Genomic DNA, 19,391 nt, shown 5'->3' on the forward strand with positions numbered 1-19,391 from the left:
TTACTCATTCAGTCATAGCGGCATCATGCTTCCAGCGCCAGGGGGTGGCGGGCCAGTGTTCATTGTAGCAGGTGAGTCAGAGTGGCATCAGAAGGGAGACTGTGTGAATATTATTTGATGGTAATGACCAATTCATGATCATCACATCATCTTCGCAACATTTTTTCATCACAATAAAGATAGCCAAGAGATGTAGATGTCTCAGCATATTGCCCTAATTGATTACATTTTATCCTGTTAGCAGAAGGCACTCGTCTCCCAGAACCAATGCTGCTGTGTTCCGTGTTCCTCAGGTACCTGTCAGTGTAACCCTTACGGCTCGTACGGGGGCAGCTGCGACCCCACCAGCGGACAGTGCTCCTGCAAGCCTGGCGTCGGGGGACAGAAGTGTGACCGCTGCGAGCCAGGCTTCTGGAACTTCCGTGGCATCGTCACGGAGAGCACGAGCGGCTGCACACGTACGGCGCCCCGTTTCTTGTTTCCGCTTCATTAACTTCACATCACTCTGCTTTCACATCACTCTTCGCTACCTTTCACGTCACTCTTCGCTACCTTTCACGTCACTCTTCGCTACCTTTCACATCACTCTCCGTTACCTTTCACGTCACTCTTTGCTATCTTTCACATCACTCTCTGTTAACTTACACACCACTCTGATTCCTTTCACATCACTCTCCACTACCTTTCACATCACTCTTCGCTACCTTTCACATCACTCTTCGCTACCTTTCACATCACTCTCCACTACCTTTCACATCACTCTTCGCTACCTTTCACATCACTCTCTGTTACCTTACACACCACTCTGATTCCTTTCACATCACTCTCTGTTACCTTACACACCACTCTGATTCCTTTCACATCACTCTCTGTTACCTTACACACCACTCTGATTCCTTTCACATCACTCTCCACTACCTTTCACATCACTCTTCGCTACCTTTCACATCACTCTTCGCTACCTTTCACATCACTCTCTGTTACCTTACACACCACTCTGATTCCTTTCACATCACTCTCTGTTACCTTACACACCACTCTGATTCCTTTCACATCACTCTCCACTACCTTTCACATCACTCTCCGTTACCTTTCACGTCACTCTTCGCTACCTTTCACGTCACTCTCCGTTACCTTTCACATCTCTCTCTGCTACCTTTCACATCACTCTGATTCCTTTCACATCACTCTCTGTTACCTTACACATCTCTCTCTGTTACCTTACACATCACTCTCTGTTACCTTTCACATCTCTCTTTGGTACCTTTCACATCACTCTCTATTACTTTACACATCTCTCTCTGTTACCTTACACACCACTCTGATTCCTTTCACATCACTCTCTGTTACCTTACACACCACTCTGATTCCTTTCACATCACTCTCCACTACCTTTCACATCACTCTTCGCTACCTTTCACATCACTCTTCGCTACCTTTCACATCACTCTCCGCTACCTTTCACATCACTCTTCGCTACCTTTCACATCACTCTCTGTTACCTTACACACCACTCTCCGTTACCTTTCACGTCACTCTTCGCTACCTTTCACGTCACTCTCCGTTACCTTTCACATCTCTCTCTGCTACCTTTCACATCACTCTGATTCCTTTCACATCTCTCTCTGTAACCTTACACATCTCTCTCTGTTACCTTACACATCACTCTCTGTTACCTTACACATCTCTCTCTGTTACCTTACACATCACTCTCTGTTACCTTTCACATCTCTCTTTGGTACCTTTCACATCACTCTCTGTTACTTTACACATCTCTCTCTGTTACCTTACACACCACTCTGATTCCCTTTTGATCACTCTTCACACTTCTCTTGTCCTCATGTCATCAATTATATATGTAACCTGTAATTGTATTACAATATGTCTGTTATTTTATTTTAAATACAGGAGTGTAATGTTAGAAGACTTGTATAGTCTGAAGTTCGAAAGAAAAAGAGAGCAGGGGTGCCCTATGCTTGTGGCGTGGATACTGAGAGTTGCTGTACACCCACCTCCTGAGCTCTCAGGAGCCCAGTTCAGTTCAAAACAAACAACACTCTCACTCCACGGTTGGGCTAACGAGGTTTGCCCAAAGACAGGCAAACAACCGCAAGTCTCTGCGGTCGTCAAACGCAGGCATTACGCATCAGCGCACAGAGCCTGGCTGCAGAAAAACAAACATCGACCCCGGCAGGAGGAGGCCAACCTCCCCCTGCCCGGAGGGTGTCTGGAGGAACACCCCTGAGCCCTGTTAGCTGGCCTAGCTGACATTTTCAAGTTTCTGGAAGCTTCTGACGCTGATGCTTTGAGGTCATGTCCGGAGCAACCTGTGAGGGCGTATGTTTGGGAGCAGTTAGCAAACATAGGCAGCAGAGAAATGAAGTTAAAGGGCCGGTGGGGAGCATCGAAGGCGGTGGAGTGAGGTCACCTTTTCGAAGGGGTTTTGTCTCCAGGTGCAACTGTGAATCTAATTCACAACTACTGTCCCCTGTGTGACGGATCACATTGCTGGTTCAGGCAAGGGTCAGGCCGTGTTAATCGTGCATGAACTCAGTAATTCCATAACCTCTTTGTTTCTCTTCCCCTTTTTTCTCCCTTTTTTTTTCTCCTCCATTCCTTTTCTTACACCATCCCTCTTTCTTTTACTCTCTCTCTTTTTCTGTCCTTTTCTCTTGTTCCCTTACCCCCTTTTCTTTTCTTTCCTGCTCTTCCTGTGTCTCTTTTCCTACTATCTCCATGTCTTCTTCTCTTCTTCCTGCTTCTCTTTCATACTCTCTCTATCTCTCTCCCTCTCATTCCTCTCTGTCCCTGTCTTACCCCTCCCTCTCTTTCTTTATCTCTTTATCTTTCTCTCTCCCTCTCACCCCTCCCTCTCTCTCTTTCCATCTTACCCCCCCTTGTCTCACTCTCTCTCTGTTTCTCCCCCTCCTCTCTCCCTCTCTCCCCTCCCTCTCTCTCTCCATCTTACCCCCCCTCTCTTTGTCTCACTCTCTCTCTCCCTCTCTCCCTTTCTCTGTTTCTCCCTCTCTCTCTCTCTCCTTCTCCCTCTCTCTCTCTCCCTCTCTCTCTCTCCCTCTCTCCCCCGTCTCTCTCTCTCTCTTTCCCTCTGCAGCGTGTAACTGTGACGCGCTGGGCTCTGTGAGGGATGACTGCGAGCAGATGTCAGGCCTGTGTTCCTGTAAGACGGGGGTGAAGGGCATGAAGTGTAACGTGTGTCCGGATGGCAGCCGGATGAGCGCCAGCGGCTGTGACAAAGGTAGGGCTCCGGTCCGCACCGTCGGCAGACCACGCCGGCCCAGCCGAGCCTGCGCTCCCCTCCACGCCTCCGCACTGTAAAGGGCAGACACTGCTGGCCCAGACCTCTCTCTGCCGACCTCCTTATAGTAATATCTCCAGTATATGCGCAGTCCTTGTTGCATTTATATTCACATTTTACATTATGTTCTGATATTTGGGTCCTGCATTCCCCCTGCCGTCTGTGTTTCTTTGTCTAGATTTCATTAGCTAACAGGAGGTTCTAGTGCCACCTGCATTGCTGTGCTGGCAAGGCGTGATTTGTTTTAGACTACGGCACCTTAGGAATGTTAATAACTAGCCAGTAAATCAGAACACGTACAGCTCCAACACAGTGGCGGGGACAGTGGCAGAACTTTCACTGCAAAGCACAAGGAGCAGAATATCTGGTCCATACACAGAACAACCGTGGAGGTGTTTCCCAGAGGTGGGTCCTTTGAGGATGGGCATAAAGAACAGCATTGTCAGCTTCCATCAATCTACATTATTGTCAAAGAACCAATTTGCCCTTGTCCAAGGTCACTTACATAGCACATGTTACACAAATCCAATCATATTTAGGTATTACTCAATGCAGTTTAGATAAGGTAAACTGTGAATGGTGGAGTGTCCCATATGGGGTTCAAACCCATGACCCTTCGGTCACAGATCCGGTCCTCTTGCCGCTACTTGCATTGTACACAGCGTGAACTCCATGTGAGTGGCAGGGAGTGCATACGGAAAGGGACCGTGGGACCAGTGAGTGAAGGTGTGGGAATTTCCAGGGCACACTGTTTTCCCCTTGTAAGACTGCTTGCTATACCAGCCTGGAGGTGCCTCATTAAGCCAGACAGCAAAGCCCTGACACAGGAAGTCACGCGCTTAATGAAGTCAATAGACGACAGGCGGCCGGTAAGCACAGGGGAGATCCCATCAGGTGGAGCCACTCAGGCTAAAGTGAAGAGCAAAGTCTGGGTTCTTAGACTGCGCCGCTCCCTGCCCCACCTCGCAGTTCCAGCGGTAGAGGCAAAGGCGGGCGATGGGTCTATCTACAGGGGGTTCTGGGGTCACATCCCTGCCGCTGTAACCCCGGCATAAAATACACCGGCAACAATCTACACATGCAAATTTGAAATGCTGCAGTCGGATAGCTGTCGTTCATAAAACGCTGGTCCAGATGCAGAGACAGCTTTGTCTGGATATGTAGCAGCCCTGCAGCTGTCATTCTCTCTTTCAGGCGCAATCCCCCAGAAAACACGTCTAGAGTTTATAGGGAGACGCATCACAGGCACAGAGAAAGAGCCCAGTGATTACAAGCATCACATACAAACATCACATACACATCTCCTCAGGCACCTCTTCTCCGGGACGTGTCTTAATGTCACCTTCTTTGATCTTAACCTTTAAAAAGAAAGATCGCTGTCAGCGAATCAAAGTGGGAAAAAGTGACAAAGGTGAGGGTGGTAAAAAAGGAACAAAATGAAAGTTCTTGCCTTGCCTGGAACCCTGTAGCCCTGGGTCTGAGTGAAGGTGCTCAAAGTGGCTCGAACGCGAGAGACCCTCTGTTTTAACACCCCTTCTAAACCCAGGTCCCCACGCGCCAAAGTCCTGCGCTGATCTGGAGTGCAAGTTCGGGGCGTCCTGTGTGGAGGTCGACGGCCAAGCCCATTGCGAATGCCCCTCCCCCGACTGCGATGTGGCGAACAAGACCAAGGTGAGGCCCCCAGGGCGCGCCAACCCTCCTGCCTTCAGCAGATCTGATTGGCTCTCATTTATTGGCAATGCGTATTTCTGGAGGTCATTCGGTCCAGCCCCGTGCCAGAAAACAAAGACAGGCTGATCTGATCCCAGGACATGAAATTGTGTGGGAAATAATTCTAAAGCACATAAGAGGATATGCTATTATCTTTTATTTGGCAGACTCTCCAAATCCAGAGCGACTTACAAGGCTAATGTGCCATGATGCATTAAATTCATATCACAGGAACAACAAGAACAAAAATAACATGGGTACAGAACAGGCAGGATTACGCTAAACAGACATCACTCTGGAAAACAAAGGTGCTAAAATTAAACACACGCGTCAGTGAAGACATGGTGCCTACCAGTTACCCTTAAGGCCAACACACTGACATCATATTAAAGTGAGCCAAACAATGATCCATGAATGCAGCATCACATTTAATCAAGGCTACAACACAAGTAGCTACGTTCTTGTCATTCTTCAGCTTGTAGCTTTCGCACAAGGATGGACACAGCTGTCCCTATGCATAGCCGTTTGAGCCACTCTGGGTCTTACTTGAAGACGAGTAGAGTGTAACCAATAGGCATCTCCCACTTGATGCAATAGCCAGTCTTTAGTACGACCTGGAATGATTTAGGCACTGTTGGGAGTGCTGTTTCCCTCCCTGATTTACAGAAGACAACGTGTCAGATTTGTCACGTGATAGAGGCCGTTATTGAACATGAGCACAAGGCCGCCGGAGTATAGTGCTGTGCTACACAGTGACTATGACAGTGAACAGCAATATGGACACATGTGCAAGGAACTGGTGTTTGTAACCCAGAGGTTTGCCAGTTCAATTCCCAGATGGGTGACAAGTGTACTTAGATACAGGTACTTAACCTGAATTGCCTCAATAAATTATCCAACTGTATAAATGGATAATATGCAAAAAATACGAAGCTGTGTAAGTTATTCTAGATAAGAGTGAGTAAACGCAGTTTAAATGATGCAGAGCAGGTATTTCGGATGTGAGGCTGAACCTGGATCTGTGTTGTGGGCAGGTCTGCGGTTCTGATGGCGTGACCTATGCAGACCAGTGCCAACTGAAGACCATCGCCTGCCGTCAGGACAAGGACATCACCGTGAAACACCAGGGGCAGTGCACAGGTGAATTAGTGAACCACTCCTCTCCTAACTGCACTACCCAGCATGCTCCACTGCTCAACGCCCCTGGGAAGACGAATTCACTAACACTTACAGTTCACTCAAAATTGCCTAGCAAAGACTTATTGTTTCAGCTGCATGTATGACTGCCTAGTGCTACTATAGTGTTCCTTGAGAAGATGTACCACGTGTTTGGTATGTATTCAGATCAATTTAAAATAGTATATGTATAAAATAGATCAATTTATAATAGTATATGTATAAAATAGATCAATTTATAATAGTATATATAGAGTATGCTGCCTAGTTATAGGATCTTACAACCAGCTTAAAATTGTTTGATTGATTTTATGATGGAAAGGATGCAGTTCATAGCTTGCTTCCAGTTGGACTGAAGTGATTCCACAGTGAATCCCTGGCTTCCCTGGCTGTTCAACCCCTATTTTATGAGGGGCATGACTGGGTTGATTTTTATGAATAAAACCTTTTTAGTCTCCGGTGAGGGTAACAATATTCTCGTGTGCCTGACACCGTTAAAGTCTCTTCCCTGTTTGACAAACATGGATTGTGCAAAGCATTCTGGGAGATGTTGATTTAGCACGCTCTCTGAACTTCATGCTGTCGGAGAGGAGAGGAGCAAACAGGATTGGACAGGAGGCCCCGGGTTTGGCAGCCACGTTCTTCCCAGCGACGGTGAGCCGGTGTTTGGCGGGACACGCGGTCTCCGAATCCCCTCCGAACCAGATAGAATTCTCAGCACCCCGGCGCAGATTAGGGGGCTTAGTCAGAGATTCTCAGCGGGGAATCCTCCAATCCGGTTTGGGTTTTTTCTTTTTTGGGATGGGGGGTTTTCACGGCTTCCCGGGCTAGTCCTTTGTGTCGGCGGGGTAGGAGGGGGCTGTCTCGGGCTCAGAGGTGATTACCCCGGAACGGAGAAGAGACACGATTCCCCCTCTTTCCGCTGAGCTGGGACAGGGAGAGCTGGGGAGGGGGGGTAGGAAACGAGGTTCACCAGAGCGGCACACCAAGCGGGTTTCCAGCGCGCGCCTGCGCGGTTCCGTCAGGATGCCGTTCAGACAGGCGTCCCCGGCGGCGGGCGGTGGCGGGAGGCGCCAGCTGCAGGCTCCTGGAGCCGGGCCAGCGGCAGGTGCAGCGGCTCCTTCGCCACGCTCGCTTTACCCCATCTCCCAGCGCCGGCAGATAAGACGAGTTAAAACAGCGTGAGAAATAAGCGATCCCCGCTGCATATAAATGATTCAGGCGGCACCGCCGCACGGACAGATCCTGCAGGGTCTTTCGGAGGAAAAGTTTCTAAGCACGACACGCGAGAGGGCAGTTTATGTTCAACAGGTAGTGATTAGTGGCTGTCAATGCTGGGATCATTATAATAATGGCAACAGAAAGAGGCTTGAATGGGGTTCCTCTCAGCTGCCTGCTAATGGAGGTGCATGTGTCAGTACTCCTGAGGCCTTATTAATGGAAATTAAGGAGTTGGCAGAGGCTGGTCCGTTGCTGCCCATTGCTGTAGAGCGTGGCAGCTGATCTGTTTACGGTCGCATGTTTCAGCCAGGTGAACCAAGAAATGTGGTCCAGTTTCAGCTCCCACTTCCTCTAGGCCTCTGTGGTTCAGGTTAGGTCACTAACCTGGGCGGGCGGGGTCAAACCCAGAGGAGGAGCCTCCCTGAGCGATTTCTGTCGATGGCGTCTGTCGATAACCACGGCCACCGCGTTGGCTTCGTGGAGGGAACAGAGCGAAGCGCGGTCCCCTGCGGTTGCTGCTGCTTTCTCCACATGGCGGCCTCCGCCAGGCGTTCGCGGAACCTGGCAGAGCGGGCGGGAACATATGGCATGAGCGGATCACGGGTGCTTCTTCCTGAGCCTCCCGCCCCCTCCGCCTCCTCCCCCACTCCCTCTCTCCCTGTCTCTCGCACGCTCTCTCTCTCTCGTCCGTTGCAGCTACCTGTCTCATAAACTTGTCTTAACTGGTTTCCGAAAAAGGAACCAGCAGTGCAGACACAAGAGTGAGCAACGTCTACTTTTTTCCCTTTTCTTTTTCATTCTTTCCCAAAACGGCCACTCGCCCCTCAGAGATCAAACGCGCTGTTAAACCCGATTAAGCGATTCCTCCACCGACTTATCCTCCCGCCGCTTCTCCCTCTCTCCTTCTTTTTGATCGCGCAGCTCGCGGTCGCCACTGCAATGGGATACCCGCATCCTCCTTCCCTTGGTCCAGGGCGGTGAGGTGAGTTTGAATGCAGGGCTTTCACTCCTGACAGGTGTAACCAGGGAGAAAGCAAAGTGGGCGGATCGTCTGCCACACGCATCACGATACGTCCTCCCCTGTCCCTGGACTAAAGCCGCTTTGGTGTCGGCTCCCTTCTAGGCTGGGGACAGCACTGAGAGCCTATTGGGTCCATATTAGATCACTTTTTCCTGATTAAGTCTGGCGCATGTCACACTTCGCTGGCTGCCCGCTGGTCTGCCCATGCTTAGAGTGGGCGTGAATGTGGATTTGGGCAAGTCCCCCTTGAGCGGTCTGGGATCAGGACACCCTTTGTTAGGATTGCACAAAAGCACGAGAGTCGGCGTAAAAGAGGGTGCCGGCACCCCTGCTAAGCCGGCTGCTGCTCCTTACGCCCATGTAGAGCGAGTGAACCCTGCCGCCCCCAAGTGGGTGACCTCTGTTCTGTTCCCTCTGATCCAAAATGCCACGGTCGCGCTCTATAAACAGGAAGCACCCACCGTGTTTGAAACCCAGGGGCCTTTCGTCATGACTCCTCCTGGTGACAAGGGCTGGGAAGCTTCCGGAAAGAAACCCATCCCCATCCCCCCCCTGTGGCCTCGGCGATGAACGCCGCCATGCAGAGAGCCGAGCCAGGGCGCCCCTTTGAAGCCAGAGTCAAACCCCGTGTTCCATCCTCTTTATATCAATCATTCATCCCCGGAGACCCGGGCGGCCTGTGATTAAGGCTCTCTGGCAGGAGAGGAAGTCATTTCGGCATAGTTAATTTATGCACACATGCGTGCTTCAAGTGCGGCCGACTTAACGGCTCCTTATCTCCCGCTGCGTCCTGGGACGGGAGCCAGACGGGCTGGGGAAGAGCAGCTCCTTGCTTTTTTTTTTTTTCCGGGTCCCTCACAGATGCGGCATGTCACGCTGGCATTACTGCAAGGCTGTTTACCGTGTGAATGTTTGATGCGTAACATTCGCTCAGAACGCCGCAGCTCTTTACACCAGAGACAGTAACAGTGGCTCTAACAGCTGACTCCAGCATGGTCCTGAGTCATGTGAGCGCTAATGTGGCGGGCGCAAGGCTGATGAAAAATGTCCCTTACCCAATCAAGGGAGGCGCACTAGCCGAGAATGCTCAGGTGTCCCTTCCTAATGAGCTCCAACTGCTTTGATTGGTTCAATCATGTCCTAGTTTTTTTTTTTCTTTTTTTAGCTTTGCAGTTTGCTTCCAGCTCTGGCAGGGTGATCGTTTGATGGTGTTCTTGCAACCTAGCCTATGACAGCTTCTGAGGGCCAGCGCCACGGGCTGCCTCTGTGATGCGCTGTACTTCAGTGTCAGTCTCCAGCAGTCAAAAAGCGTTTCCATCTGCGCTTAAACTTCATTCATTCTTGTCTCTCTCAACAGAATCAGGCCTCCAGCCCGGGCCGGCACCACGCCCCACCCCTTCTCCGTCCACTGCCCGTGCCACCCCCTCTACTGCACGTGTCACGACCTCCCCCGCCCGTGCCACCCCCTCCGCTGCCCGCGTGACGACCTCCCCCGCACGTGTCGTGACCTCTCCGGCCCGCGCCACAACGTCCGCCGCCCCTGCCACGCCCTCCACCGCCCGCGCCAGGCTCACCACGCCCCGCCGCGGCCACACCGTCACGCCCAGCCTCAGGGGGAAGGAGACGGGCGCGCCAGTTGCACGGGACCCCTCGCTAGTGGAGGCCCTCCCGCCAGGGGCGTTCCAGGAGCCCGAAGCCCCTTTCCCGGAGCCCATCCCCGGCCCCAGCCCCAGTGCTCCATCTGCTCTGTTTGAGGATTCGGGCAGCGGGGAGCCCAGCGGTGACGACGAGGTGGAGGCTAGTGGCGAGAAGGAGGGTAGCGGAGAGGAGCCAGCTGGTAAATCTGCTCTTTCACTACACTTCCCAGAATGCCTTGGTGGTAGACACAGCCTGTCAGGGTTTCCTTGGAAAGAATGACTGCCTAAGGAATTCTAGTTTAATTTGCACTGTATACACATTGTTATTACTTATCATGATATCAGCATGTCTGTCCATCGGTAGAGATTAGTGTTTTCACCAAAATAGTGAGGTATTGGAATGATTAGTGCCAAGCAAACTGTACTGCAAGTATATGTATTAAACTTTAATTGCCTCTGCTTATTGGTAGCAGACTCTCAAAGCCTCTATTTTGCTCTTGAGATTTGGAGATTTGTCCCTAACTTTGAGGTTCATTTTTCAGTTTTTAGGCATTAATATTAATCCTTAAATTAACAGAAAATAACTTTGAGAAATTAATTAAGACAAAGACAAATCACATTTGGGGTTCAGTTGAACAGAAGCCTAATCTGAAGAGAACAAACTAACCTTGAAACGAATGGAAAGACAAACTTCTTCCCCCAAACTTTTCTGCCTTCTGAACCCTCCACTATGATCCCAAATGTCCCAGCATGCACTGGCAGCTTTGATGTGTTAGGTGGCGTGCTACGAATTACAGCCTTCCGCAAACCCGTTCTCTAGGCAGCTGGAGCATTTAATGGAGGGGAGTCAAAGGCCCTCTGCTGAAGAGGCCTGTTGGGGGGTGGGGGGTGTTAGGAGGAGTGACAGGATCCCATCGTAGCCCGCCAGCAGTACATCTCGCTTACGTTTCGGCACCCCAGCCCCGTAAATCTGTGACCGAGAGGCCTGTCATTTTCCGCACCCCGCGTACAGCTCCACGCTCGCGCACCGCGTCCTTGAAGACCCTGCCGCTGTTTTATGGACTGCTGTCCACTTCACTGCTGTCGCTCTTTTAGAGCCAGGTTTTGAAGGACTGCGATCACAGAGGGAATGACGGCGCCGCCAATGGCAACACAGTAAATGATGCGGACCGCTAGCTGATCGACGTGTGTTAGCATTCGGGGCTAAAGCTTTAGCAGCAGTGTGGAGGGTAGCGACCCTGATGCCAAAGTTTGCGAGTGCTGCCGTTAGCTGCGACACTGCTGTGGCACATTTCAACGGGGAAAGTAACAAAAGTCATTGTAGTAAATATTCAGGTTTACCAGTCAAAGCATCAAATTTACATTAATATTTACTCAGTTGGCACTCTTATCCAGAGCACCTTACAAACAGTGCATTCAGAAGGGTTATGCAAGTAGCCGTACAAATACTGAATCCTTAGCACCATCCTTGAAATATAGTTCCATTTGAAAGTCAACAGAGATAGGACAATGCGTTTCTAGAATACAGATTGTGTCTAAAATTCTGTGGATGGTGAAGGCTTTTGCTGATACTGAGATCATACTGTATCTCATGTCTAGCTCGAATTGAATGCAACAGCCATATACATTTTTGTATTGACCTGCACCGACAGACATTGAGAGAGCACAACATCTGCAGTGTAGCTCTCAGGGTCAGAGCTGACAACACTTGCACACAGTGAGCTAGTAAAGCAGTTTTCGAGATTCCAGAGGTCAAATTCCAGGATTTTTTGAGCTTTCTTTGTTCCGGTGTTCTCTCGGTCTGCCCCAAACCCCCTCCTCCCACCTCCTGCCAGCCAGCCCGTGTCAGGGGAAAGAATGACGCCCGGGGGCCCGCGGGGCCACATTATGCAGTCCCCGCACGCTCGCCGCGAAGGCTCCCTGACAGCGCATCTGCCGGTCAGCGGAACAGCGGAGGCCGTGAGCTTGGCGCTGACGGCTCAGAGCGGTTCACCAGCTCCCAGCGGCGGGGGCCTAGGCCCTGAAGCAGAGAGCAGACACGCATTCTCAAAAATACATCCTGTCAGCTTTCTCTTTCGGTTAAGATTTACCCAGCTCTCAATGAAAAGGAGTAAGCTCCATATGTTACAGCACGAAATAAACAGTGAGTGGCTGGACTGCAGTCTGGCCCATGATGTTGACGTTTATGTTGGTGTTAATGTTGATCTTCCTGTATGCCCTTTCCCCACTAAGATCCCAAAGGACTGGAGACCGCGTTCCCGCGCCTGGATGTCCGCTCGTCCTGTGACAACAGCCCCTTCGGCTGCTGCCCCGACGGCACCACAGCCACCAGCGACCCGGAGGGGACCAACTGTCCACGTAAGTGTCACCCAGGGGTGAACGCTCCTGCCACCTTCACTTGCGGTAGCCAAGCCCAAAATGCCGTGGGCGAGCCCGGCTGTACCTGTGCCCCCAACCCAGTCCCCCCCCCCCCCGTTGTTTACTACACACCACGACTTGCAAGGTGAACGCAGTGGTCTCCTGGTTCCTCAACATCCCCCCCCCCTCCTGTTAGGAGTAGAGAGATGGATCACGATGTCAAGGAAACGCTCTGCATGAACACAAATTATCACACGCCCATCTCTGGGGTGAAGCTGGAATGAAATATTTTTGAGCTCTCGTCCCTTTCCTGTCCGCCAGACAGCAAAGGCAGAAATCAGCGGTGGGAGAGGCGGGGCAGGGAGGTTTCAGTGTGGCCCCATTCTGCAGCACGGACGAACACAGGACTTGTGCACGCGGAGGTTTCTGCTGCTCGTGCAAGCGACTTGCTGAGCCTCACAGCAGGCACCTGTCTCTGTCATGTCTGAGACGATGCCACTTCCTTTTCCTCCCACCAGCGCCTTCTGCCTCCGCCAACGGTCACTCCCGTCCCTCCTGTACCTTCAGAATCATTACTTTCCTTTTAGATTTACGGTTTCGGCGTCCCTCCCCCCTCGTTTCTCTTCATTTTAGCTTGAAAATCTGCTCCAGGTTTATCAGTCTCTCTTTAGCGGTATCAGATACAAGTCGATGTTTGTCTGGGGAGGGAGGGGAAGTGGGGGGGGGAGAAAAACAGCGCCTTATCATGCAATTTTAACCATCTTCTGCCAGTCACCCGTCTGCGGGATTAGGAGACAATTACCGCTATCTTTCACGATAATCACACAAGTGCTCTTCCCAGTCCCGGTCGAGCCGGAGCGGGGCGCCTGGTGATTGATTTGGGCAATTTGTTCAGCTGATTACGGCCCGCGTGAAACCCAGCGCCTTGCCCCCTTCAGCACTCTTCTGTTTTTTTTTTTTTTTATTGTTGCTTTTTTTTTGGAAACTTTATTTTTATGGCTTCAATTTTCACACCGGGTCTTAATGAATCGCTGTAATAAATAAGCACGTTGCCCCCGGCGCCGGGTTCGGAGGCTGCGGTGGTCGCTTAGCGCAGGCTGCTGTGGAGACGCCATCTGAGACGGACCTCGTCTGATTGTTGTCAGTTGTCACTGTTGTTTTGCGGGGCTGGTGCCTGTGTGTCAGCTAACCAGCCTGCTGTCTCAGCCTGTCTGTCTGCCTGTGTGTCTGTTTATCTGTCTGTCTGGCTATGTTTCTGTCTGTCAGTCTGTGCCCAGGTTTTCTCTAATTTGAATCTCTCCACTTAGCCCTTCGTGCCCCTGCCAGCTTTTCGGAGGAGCCACGGCCTGGTAAACCCCAGCCCATGAGTAACACCCCCCTCCCTCAGCCATCCCCACCCGGTCCTCGCAACCGTCACGCCCAACTGTCGTTCATGTTACAGCCACCACCTCCCCAACCCCCTGCACCCGCATAATGACTGCAATACTGCAGCACTAACATCACGGGCGCTCCATCCGGCTAACTCCCCCCCCTGCCCAAGACCGGCGTTTCAGACCCGGTCACTGTCTCCACCTGAGGCAGGGTGTCTGGCGCCCCCTCCTGGCCCAAACTGTAACAGTGATGTGCGCTTGCCTTGCAGCCACCATGAAGTTCAGTGGATTCCTGCACCTGGACCAGGTGGAGGGCCAGGAGGTGTTCTACACCCCAGAGATGGAGGACCCCAAGTCCGAGCTTTTCGGAGAGACAGCCAGGAGCATCGAGAGCGCCGTGAGTATTCCAGTAGCTTCCTCGTTACCCACAATTCCATGCAGCGACACCCACTCTGAGGTTCCAACACAACTGGCCAACCTTGACCTCAGAGTGAAACTCCTCTCCTTCCTTCAACCACGGTGTCCAACCTTGTTTCATAGCAGTCAGCATCATTCTGATAGTCAGTGATCGTTCAGTGAAGTCCTTTGTTCAGAGTGTTCACAAGCATACCAAACCACATTGCTCTGCTGCCCTGAAGGGCAAAATTAATATCTTAATAGCTTCTTGGTCAGCGTGGGATTAGCATGAGGTACATGCGTGGGATGATTGACAGTACTGCTACTGGCATGGTCTGTAAATTGGTTTTCATACCCCTGCCAAACCCTAGCAGTCTGAGTGCTGCTGTGCATGGCCTCCGCGGTCCAGTGTACAGGTGATGCAGCAAGGAGCTCCTGATAAAGCTGTCACTCTGCGTTTGTGTATCTAGACTCTTATCAATCACCTGCATTAATATCCTGTCTGGCATACATGTCTATTACAGTATCATGGTAATCTGCAGTTTGAGAGCATCACTCTCAACTGTGAGCCTCACATCTCTTTAATCTGCCTTTTCTGGACTCCTCAGAGGAGGAGGCAAGAGGATGTTGCCGAACGTTGTGCTGTCAGATGGGGCGGCTGTGGTAACGGCACGTGTGACATTTTGGTGTGTGCTAATCCGGTGCCCCAGACTCCTCCTCAGTGGTGTTGCCCCTCTCAGGGCCGGCCGAGCAGGAAAATGATGATCCCTCTCCCAGTTCCCCACTCACCAGTCTGTGTGTAAACTCCACCCAGGGAAAGGGGTTGGCCCTGGGCCATCGCATGCCCATTCAGGAGGATTTGAGGGCCGGACTTTGTTCTATGCTCCACAGCCCGTCGCCAGCTGTGAGGAGGAGTAATTGGCCTCCCAGTCTGCTGTTCCACTCCCAGACCAGAAGGGGTCCCCGTGGACCCAACGCATACAGTGGACAGTGGAGAAGCTCTGAAGCAGAACTAATTATTTTTGGTGTTTCTCCTCCCCCTCTCAAATCTCATATGGAACAATTTGCCTGGGTGGAGAGAGAGTGCCTCATAGCCAGGCTTTTGTCTGTCACCCCCATTTAAAGTAATTGAGTAGAGAGGCCTCCCACAGTGAATATCTGACTAACTGATAATAGATATCCTCACAGTGAGTGCACTTGAAATGAAGTGGGGTGGAGACTGGGGGCGGGGTTGTGTGTGTGTGTGTGTGTGTGTGTGTGGGGGGGGGGTTAATACAACATGGCCCCTGAAAGAAAACCAAGAAAGCCTTGTTCATTTTCCCTGACAAAGAGACAGAGGAGTCAAGCCCAAAGCACCACTGAAAAAAAGGGAGCAGGGAACTGGGAGAAGGGGGCGGGCAGAGCTGCACTTTGTCTTGGTGGCAGACCATTGTCCCCCTAAGGAGATCCACCGCTGGGCTTTCCGTGTTGACTCTGGCCAGCCCTTTTCTCCTCGCATAGCAAACACAAAATCCCATGTAGTTACCCTCTGGATCCAGAAAAAAAGAAACCGTACTACTCCTTGGCTGCGCTGCATTAAGTAACTTGACATTTAATACTGCCTCCCAAACTGTGGCTGTGCAATTACTTGTGCGCTGCTGCAAAATGTCAGTTTGCTCGCTGGGACCCAACAGGGCTTTGACACAGTGATTAGTTTCCCATTCTTCCCTCCTGGAGACGGGCTCACCTGACTCCCAAGTCAAATTGTTAATACATCATTGTGTGTACAGTAGATTTTATCCAAATAATTTCATTTTGGTGCATGTCAGCACATTTTTTTTCACATTTTTTTTCCTTCTTGTTGTTTCTCTCTCTCAGCTGAATGAGCTGTTCAGGAAGTCCGACGTCCAGAAGGACTTCAAGAGCGTCCGGGTCCGAAACCTGGCTCCCAGTAACTCCATTCTGGCTTTTGTGGATGCCCACTTCGACCCAGGTAAACTGAATGCACGGGCCTGGTGTCGACAAATCCCAGGCGTTGGCCTCAGCTATTTTAGCGTTAGCGTGGCTAACCCGTGTGCCAGCTCATCCTTCACTTTCAGGCACCATTGCTTCTTTTATCTCCACTTTATCAAATATAAAACCTATTTTCAAACTTGAATTTGGGTGATGGAGAATGACCTTGGTCCGTGCTATACCGCCGTCCTCGTGCTTTATACAAGGAAATTGTTTAGCGTTAGAGAGTATCATGGTGTCATTTACACACACCGTTTATGACAGCTGTGAAAGTCAACGGAGAGAATAGTTCTGGTTTATAGACGGAGCTTCCTGGCCCGTCTTGCGAGCGAGGCGCCCTTGCTTCGAAACCCGCCCCCTTCTGTGCGCCGCAGAAGCTCAGACCGAAAGCGTGAACCTCCCTCTGCGCCCAGTTTAATTGGTTCCGTTCACTGGCTTTTATTGCAGCAGATGCGTCTGTCAGAGCTGCCCGCGGCGGCTGGTGTGGCGACCGTCTGAGTCACACGGCTGGGGAGGGTGCGCCCTCTCTCTGCACCCTGTCACACTGTGTGCTTTCTGTCCTCAGCCACCAATCCCAGATCAGATTACCCGGTCCTGACCACACCCACTAATACTCCTCACTATTCTGGAAAGATCGTTTGCATTAAATTTTTGACATTTAGCAGGCACTCTCATCTAAAGAAACATAGACAGAACACATACAACGTGAATCTAATACAGTGGAATAAAAGACAGCAGTACGTGGTACAGACAGAACTCAACAGACTGCATACTTTTCAATATGTGCTAGGCACATAGACAATACTGTGATAAATAGTGCATACATATTTCAGTACAAAAGTGCAGTGCAGCATACCCTACTGTGAAATTAAGACCTAAGAATTACTAACAAATAAGTGAAGGTGAGTTATGCTTGGGAAGGGGAGTCAAGGTTCAAACTGAAGAGGTGGGTCTTCACTCTGGGACAGACATTGGTCAACCACTCAACTGGGTTTCATTTGATGAGTGACGCTGAAGATAAAACGTAGAGTCTCACACCGCATACATGCCACACCTAGCTCATAATAATTTGTAATTTGTAATTTGTCATTTTCAGGCAGGTGTCATCATATGCAGCTCTTAATGATAGTGACAAAACAGTAACATTAAACAACAGTGGCAGTATGAAACACAACAAATACAGTTTGGTGGTGTTGCAGAAAAAGCCAGTCATCATGCATATACATGAGTGGGTCAGCTGAGCTTTTGAGCTTCAAGAGAATTTATCATCAGTGTCAGACACCAGCTCTTAACACAGTAAACAAATATGGATCAGTGCCCCAGTCATTTGTGAGAAAAGTCTTAGGCTGACTAGTGCCTTGGGGAAGAGTTTTTCCACACTGTTGTACTGTAATATTTGAATTCCCATGCTCATGTTGTTCATCTCTTGTTCCCTTTGTCCCAAACAGGTGACTTCCACTTCACTGTACTGTATGACAGACACAATCAGTGCAGACAGCCTCTGCCCCAAGCACTGAACCCAGATCAGTTTAGTCTCCTTTAATCATTAACCCTGTCAGCATTACCTGGAGCATTTGCCCAGGTGCAAGGGCTGAGGAACTGCACACTCAGTAGTAACCTGTACCCCAAAGGTCTGCTCCAGGCCCTCCTAATTTTCACTTCTGTTCTCTTTTTCCTCAGACACCAAGTATGTGGTCGAGGATGTGGAGAGGGCCCTGCTCAAACAGCTGAAGGCTGCCAAAGAGACGACCATAGTGGTGAAGAAACCGGTGGAGCAAAACATCCGTTTAAATAACTACGGTAAACTACCTAGTCCCGTTCTTTTGTCAGATGCTGTGTTGTCTGTTACAGTGATGGCAACAGGGGATTGATGGGTTTCTGGTTATCTTAATTGGACTTAATTGAAGTTCTTGATTGGATGTGAATTTGTAGCACTAGCTGTTCCAGGTGTCAGTCAACTGCCGGTTGAAAGGCATCTCTTAAAAGGGCCAATTAACTGAATGTGTGTTAACCCAATGAATGCTGCCGTAAGTCTGCCTTAGCATTGATTGTCTGTCTTTTTGATACTGTTTAGTATTTAGTAATTGTGATGTTGTTCAGTATTGGGTTAATACAATACGTCTTGATCGGAGTGGTCTGTGGAGTTTACCACTACATGCCGGCTGCTTTCTTGTTTCCTCTCAGGCCTCTCGACCGTCCCCTTTTTCACCACCACCACGATAACCATGGCGACAGCGACGGCGACCGTGCCCTCCACCACGGCCCCCCTGACCACACGCCGCCCGGGCACCACCCGCCGCCCCACCACTGGCCGCAGGACCACCACAGTCGCCCCGGCGACCACGCCCCGCGCTGCCGCCGCCGGCACCAAGCCGCCGACGCCCTGCGACTCGCACCCCTGCAGCCACGGGGGCACCTGCGAGGATGACGGCAAGGAGTTCACCTGCACCTGTCCCGCGGGGAGAGGCGGAACCGTCTGCGAGAAAGGTGGGACTTCACACACATTTCACCCATTAATTCCTGTGACATATAGATCTCTTAAACAACAGTCACAATGCATCCTCTACAAACATGATTACATTTAGTCTTTGCCTTGGTATTGAACAAGAGAGTATATAAATACAACCTATTATATGGTCTTCAGTTTCAACAAATCTGCGCCAGTTGCATTTAATTTACAATCCCCTTCAGAAAAGCCGGTGAATGAACAGTGAATGACTTACCCTGAATGGGTGTGGATTGGGTAATACAGCAGTGATAATTATGCGTATATATTACATATATATTCTTACATATATACATATAAAAACATGTTATTCCAAGACTTTTTTAAAGTAATTCTGAGTAGAATGTGTTTGTGTGTGCCTGTGCGTGCATGTGTGTGTGTATGTGCGCATTAGTGCGTACCTTTGCTTGGTGGTTTTGAGAAGGAGCCACCTCCCGCAGCTGTGCCAGAATGGTAATTGACACGGACGACTTTCAGGAACACGGAGAGACAGCCACCCTGCAGTGGGCTGGAATTAGCGAAAAGCTCAGAGCCCCAGCCTCTCCTATGAGTTGTGTCATCAGAAATTACGCTGAAGTGATTTCAGCGGGGAGGCGTTTTCCGAGGATTTGCATTAGAGATTTCCTGAGGATCTACCCACCAGCGGAGGAAGCAGGGCTCTCAGCGCACGAGATTAAAGAGTGCGGTG

General features: G+C 50.5%; 1 protein-coding gene across 5 annotated transcripts in view; it reads left to right on the top strand.

The window, feature by feature from the left end:
* LOC118779923 (agrin-like) overlaps nucleotides 1-19,391 on the top strand; it is a 125,672-nt gene that overhangs the window by 82,814 nt on the left and 23,467 nt on the right. For all 5 annotated transcript variants that reach the window (XM_036532257.1, XM_036532259.1, XM_036532258.1 and 2 more), the window contains 10 exons: nucleotides 294-458; nucleotides 3,113-3,256; nucleotides 4,863-4,987; nucleotides 6,061-6,166; nucleotides 9,802-10,281; nucleotides 12,314-12,439; nucleotides 14,079-14,206; nucleotides 16,063-16,177; nucleotides 17,878-17,997; nucleotides 18,382-18,684. In XM_036532257.1, the coding sequence (XP_036388150.1) occupies nucleotides 294-458; nucleotides 3,113-3,256; nucleotides 4,863-4,987; nucleotides 6,061-6,166; nucleotides 9,802-10,281; nucleotides 12,314-12,439; nucleotides 14,079-14,206; nucleotides 16,063-16,177; nucleotides 17,878-17,997; nucleotides 18,382-18,684 (1,812 nt within the window). The remainder of the gene's footprint in view (nucleotides 1-293; nucleotides 459-3,112; nucleotides 3,257-4,862; nucleotides 4,988-6,060; nucleotides 6,167-9,801; nucleotides 10,282-12,313; nucleotides 12,440-14,078; nucleotides 14,207-16,062; nucleotides 16,178-17,877; nucleotides 17,998-18,381; nucleotides 18,685-19,391) is intronic.

The sequence above is a fragment of the Megalops cyprinoides genome, chromosome 6, assembly GCF_013368585.1.
Source record: "Megalops cyprinoides isolate fMegCyp1 chromosome 6, fMegCyp1.pri, whole genome shotgun sequence".
NCBI lineage: Eukaryota > Metazoa > Chordata > Actinopteri > Elopiformes > Megalopidae > Megalops > Megalops cyprinoides.